The 5,647-nt window shown below is 37.3% G+C and overlaps 1 protein-coding gene across 1 annotated transcript; it reads left to right on the forward strand.

Moving 5' to 3' along the window:
* The first annotated feature begins 2,366 nt into the window (after positions 1-2,366).
* LOC122650109 (annexin D4-like) lies at positions 2,367-5,439 on the forward strand. Its single transcript, XM_043843416.1, has 6 exons — positions 2,367-2,428; positions 2,603-2,778; positions 3,684-3,902; positions 4,372-4,593; positions 4,742-4,813; positions 4,911-5,439. Exons 1-6 carry the CDS (start codon positions 2,380-2,382, stop codon positions 5,118-5,120), a joined length of 948 nt encoding a protein of 315 aa, XP_043699351.1. The 5' UTR covers positions 2,367-2,379; the 3' UTR covers positions 5,121-5,439.
* The last annotated feature ends 208 nt before the right edge of the window (positions 5,440-5,647 follow it).

Below are 5,647 nucleotides of genomic sequence, written 5' to 3' on the forward strand. Positions count from 1 at the left end.
CATTGGTTCTACTTGGACTTAAGATATGATCATTAATCAACGAGGGAACCCAAGCGTTCTTGAAAGTCTTAAGTCTCAATAGTTCATAACCTCTATATGACGCAACTTGGTTCACCCAAATGCATTCTAGCGCTAGCATATAGATCATTGTCCCTCTCTTTTCCCCCTTTTTCTCTTTCCAAAATGAAAGATAAACAGGTTACTAAAAAAATTGTATTGATTGTTTTTTAGGAGGGAGGGGGAAGGTACCAGTCAGGAGATTCGAACTCGAGACTTCCTAGCATGGTTTGTGATCTCGGTATCGATTGGATCAAATCAGATCGGGATCGCCCAAACTCGGGCAAATATGACACTTTTGTCCCTATTTTCTTCTAAAAAAACTAATTTTTTTACATTTTTACCCATGTCCATACAGCTGGATCGGATTAGTAGTGGGATCGATCTCGGCCGATACCAATCCGATCCAGCCAAAATCGACCGATCCGATCCGATACCTCAAACCATGCCTCCTAGTGAGCATGGGCATGAAACGCACCATAGCTCACCAACGGCACTAGGCAGCTGTTGGTAAATAAAATTTAATTCTAAAATGGAGTTGGACATCCAAAATCCAAATATGAGTTACAAGTAACAACAGTCAATTTATTATTAGTTTTTATTTTAGCCATTTATATCAAACTTTTTTTTTTTTATCTCAATTTATATCAATATCCACTATTATATTTGCAAGCTGAAGAAATATTAAAACATTAACCACTTGTTATTAATTCTAAATTTAACAATAAAAAGGGAATTATATTTATTACTGTTCCTTTCTAGATTTCTTTATGGCATTGAAAATCTAATTTAATATTTATTATTAATTTTTTAAAGTAACATCCATGAACTACCCTCTCTCTCTCTCTCACACACACACACACACATGATACATCACAACAAAAATGAACAACATACTATGCATAGAGGCAAGATAGTCCAATTGCTACATCATCTTGCCATACGGTTGAGGCAAGATAGTCCAATTGCATTTCAATCTAGCACTAATTTTTTTCTTTCCCAAATGAAGAATCCTTACTGAATTCAAAATTATCAAATTTTTTTTTTGGGTTTTTGACAAATGCCTATTTGTTTAAATGCCCCCTACAATTTTTCTAATTGTAAACTCTTCCCTACTTTCTAAACAGTATAGAACTTTGGTCTAATCCATTAGTCTGGAACGTTATGTGCAAACGGCTGGAATTTTTTGACCATTATGCCTTTGAAAGGGTAGAATGACCAAACTAACCCTCACTAACACTCAACCCTGCAACTCATCTTCCAAACCCTAGCTATCTCCACCGTAATCCATGGCCCGAACCCAATTGTCTGCAACACCATTGCCAAAGGTTTTAGGGATCATCTACCCAACATCTCCACCATAATCCATGGAGGAGAAGAGACTACGAGCGTCTAGATGGAAGGAATGTCAACGAGCTTGTACAAGGATATGGAAAATAAAATTAAATGGTACAAAGGTGAAACCGATATTACAAATCACATGAAAATTGGATAACAAAAACCGAATAGAAATCGTTAAAACCACACCGCATATAAAATAATTCTGATTTTGGATGATTCTTATCCGGTGCGATTTTGATTTCTACCTTACAAAATATGCAACGAATTGGAACCACACCGTATAATCAAAACCGCACCATTTGACACCTTTACATACATGCTAACTTTATATTTAATCAAAAAAACAAAAGGATAAAAAAAATCTAACCGGTTGTGTGGTTCCTGTGCCCAAATATAAGAGCGTGCAATAAACCACTCAACCCCCAGTAATATCAAAATCACATCCAAACCAATACCACTATATAAACTCTCATTGGTCCCTACGTAGGTGCAAGGGATATACGATTACAGCGTATTGCAAAAAAAAAAAAAAAAAAAAAAACAAAAAAAAAAGTATTGCAAAAAAATAGATGCTTATGCGTCCGTATTCATTGGCCCCTGAGCATGCAGGCCCCACAGTCTCATAGAAAACGCTTTCCAAAAAACAATACATGGTTAGCTTCATAGGTAAGGGAAGTCACAATTTTAAGCCCGTGTAACACGTGGGTCTGTCAATCTGGCATGTCGTCCGTTTCTAGGGTATTCTATTCATTTATTAGAGGAAAGGAAAGAAAGGGAAACCCATAAATAAATGAAAATAAAATCCATGGCATTATTAACACACCTTATTGACTGACTATTAGACTTTTCATATGTCAGAAATACCCTTGGAATTGGATATAAGAAACGGTCTAGGGACACAACTCACACAAGGAGAGGAGAGTTACCAAATTATTGTATTCCTTAATTTTGTTAGAAAGGAAGGAGAGAACTCAAAGAAGAATGGCTGTACCACAAGAAGAAATCGATGCTCTCACAAAGTCTTTCTCAGGTTCCATTCTCGCAATCCCACTTAATCTCTGTTTCTTTTCTGCTTCATTTTGCTAAAAGGGGATCTTTTTGTTTCCCTTAAATTTTCAGTTCAGTTCAGTTCTTCTCTCTATCAATTTCAGTTAGATTTTCTTTGTTTTTTAAAATCGATCTCTCCATTTCACTTTTGGTGTAGGATTTGGAGTTGATGAGAAGTCAATTATTACGGTGTTGGGGAAATGGCAACCGGAGGAAAGGAAATCCTTCAGGAAGGAATCCCCTTTTTTCTTCTCAAAAGATGATCATCGTCTCTTTGAAAAGTGGAATGCTGACCATATTGCCCTCCTCAAACGTGAATTCTCTCGTTTTAAGGTAATACGTTTTATTTTTAAGCAGACAAAGCCTGCGTTTGGTGGTGGGTTTTCTGTTTCTTTCTGGGTTCTTAGTTAAGTGCTTCCACCTTGATCATGGTTTTAAGAATCAATATCGGATCGGCAGAATCGCCTGATTCGTATCGGTATTGTGGTGTCTGATCTTGATCAAAGATCCAATCCTATATCGGTGGATCGGTACAGATTAAGGGTGAAAAGGTAAAAGATTCCATTTTTTTTAATTGAAACCAAGGTTAAATCTTCCCGATCCATAGCTGATACCAATTCCTAAAACTCTTACCCAAATGGTCCTTTAAAAGTTCCAAATCAGACTGAAAAAGAACAGAGGAATCCATTTTCGTCCTCCCATGTGCTAGGGGATTTGGCTCCTGCACTTGGCACGGGAGCGTGCGAAATTACTGTTCAACCTTATTAATATAAAAATTTCTAATCATGTTATACCTTTGTGGGCACTTTTATTGGCCCCCAGGCTGGTGCAGCGGTTACACGATCAAGTAATGATCTCCCATGTATGAGGATTCCCTGAAAGACAGCATGCCCTGTGCTAGTACCAATGCCAATGGGAACGTTCGTAACAGCATCAATAGGGATGAGATTTTTATATTTCATGGGGGTGGGGTGATCATTTAGCATCCATATGTGTTTGGGCGCAAGGGCACGATGTCTTTCAATGTTTTTTTTTCCTACTTATATATATTGAGGACTCACTCGCACATTCGTTGTTTGATCACTACCATTGAAATAAAAGATCTAGAGGACGGAAACAAAATTATGTAGATGAATTTGATTATGTGGGCCCCATTGGGCAATTACGATCAACAACCATCTGATTGGCTTGATTTTCCCTTCTTTTTTTTTTTTTTTTTTTGGGGCTTGAATGTGTAGAATGCTGTGGTGCTGTGGACAATGCACCCTTGGGAAAGAGATGCTCGTTTGGTAAAGGAAGCTTTGATTAAAGAGAACCGATCATATGATGTTATCATTGAGATCGCTTGCACCCGATCATCAGAAGAGCTGTTGGGTGCGAGAAAGGCCTACCACTCCCTCTTTGATCACTCCATCGAAGAAGATGTTGCTGCACATATCCATGGCAGCAACCGCAATGTGAGTATTTTTGCGTCCTTATCTTTAATGATGCAAGGTGGGCCCACCAATTGATCAATCAGAACCGTTAAATTTACTATGGGTATTCGTGGGCCTATGACCCTTTTGGTAAATATGGGTTCAATTTAGAATTTGGGCACTTCGCGCCTTAAGCCCAGTAGTCCCTTTGTAAGATCATTTGGGCTTTAAAAAATAAACCCCTTTATACAGCTCAGCCTATATAAAAACCAAAACTTAACAAAATTTCATGTTTAGCTTGAATCATGTTAGTTTAAAAGGATGCAACTGTTATGTGCATAATGGGGCTAGATCCTAATATGGGATTAGTTAAAGGGCTTGATTTAACGCGTTTCATTAACTCTGGAGTTTTTGGCATATCAATCATATACCTAACATTTGGTATCTAAGCTGGACAACAATAAGGTTCTGTTGTTGCTGTCTTAACATGGAGTTCCCTGTTTTTGGACAGCTCTTTGTAGCATTAGTGAGTGCTTACAGGTACGAGGGTTCGAAAGTGAACGACGAGGTTGCAAAATCAGAGGCCAAGATGATCTGTAATGCCATCAAAAATGCCAAAAAGGACCCTGTTGAGGATGAAGAGGTGGTAAGGATACTATCAACCAGGAGCAAACCCCATCTCAAAGCAATCTATAAACACTACAAGGAACTGTGTGGAAAGACACTTAATGAGGTAAACTACTATTGGTAAACCTTCAAAATCAACTTCTTTTTACAAGATTATGAAAATAATGTTCTTGTTATTCTAAATGTTTAATACTTTGAGAATTCTGATTAATATTACTGTGGCATTCAATATGATTATTTGCTGCTTTTGGTAGGATTTGGAGAATGGATCAAGCTTGAAAGAAGCAGTTCAATGCCTTTGCTCTCCTCAAACATATTTTAGCAAGGTGAGAGGATGATGAGCCCATCAACTAGACTGAAAATATACTAAGTGTGTAAAGATGGAATTAGCTTATTCTTTTTCTTTCTCATTCTGTGTTTCAGGTATTGAATGCTGCAATGAAGAGTGGTGCAGATGAGAAAACAAAGGTTGCACTTTCTCGAGTAATTGTAACCAGAGCTGATTATGACATGAAAGAGATCAAAGAAGAGTACCATAAGGAAAATGGATTCTCCCTCTCCCAGAAAATCAATGAGACAACTCATGGGAACTACAAGGACTTCTTGCTCAACTTGATTGAAAGGGGAGACTAATTTAATGAAAAAAAATTACACCAAATTACAAGAAGGCCAAACATGTATTAGATGTCATGTCTTTTGGTATTTCTAAAGTTAGATCACATACATTGCCTTGTCCCTGCAGCTTTCTGTGTTTTTTTTTTCCCCTTTTATATCAAGCCTAGATGTCCTTCTTGTGTGACTGCAATGAAAACCTTTCTTTCTTTCTTTACTTTTCTCTTTCCCCTCCTTTCAGTGCTTTACTTTTATTGTGCTTCTATTAGTATCATGTTTGCAAGTAAATTAAACTTTTGAAATATATTGGTAGGTTACTACCAATGTTGGTCTTTTATTGAGCTAATTGACCAAATTAGAACTAGTACTGATCAACCTCAATGTGTGTCATGTGTGTTTTATAGCTCTTTGGATTCTGTACATTGTGTACAAGGTTGTACTCTACTGAAAACCCTACAAGGGTAAGAATGTAAACGGATATTCAAAAAATCCGTATTCGATCCGCATTCCTATCTGTTTAGGGGATCCAAATCCGTCTAAAAACTAAT

Source organism: Telopea speciosissima, chromosome 2, assembly GCF_018873765.1.
Source record: "Telopea speciosissima isolate NSW1024214 ecotype Mountain lineage chromosome 2, Tspe_v1, whole genome shotgun sequence".
In the NCBI taxonomy this organism is placed as follows: Eukaryota; Viridiplantae; Streptophyta; class Magnoliopsida; order Proteales; family Proteaceae; genus Telopea; species Telopea speciosissima.

Excerpts from the sequence above, each read along its gene's own strand:
- LOC122650109 (XM_043843416.1), top strand. The coding sequence starts at position 2,380 with ATGGCTGTACCACAAGAAGAAATCGATGCTCTCACAAAGTCTTTCTCA. Across the intron at positions 2,429-2,602 it reads TCTCACAAAGTCTTTCTCAG|GATTTGGAGTTGATGAGAAG; the intron begins GTTCCATTCTCG and ends CTTTTGGTGTAG. Across the intron at positions 4,814-4,910 it reads CTCAAACATATTTTAGCAAG|GTATTGAATGCTGCAATGAA; the intron begins GTGAGAGGATGA and ends TCTGTGTTTCAG.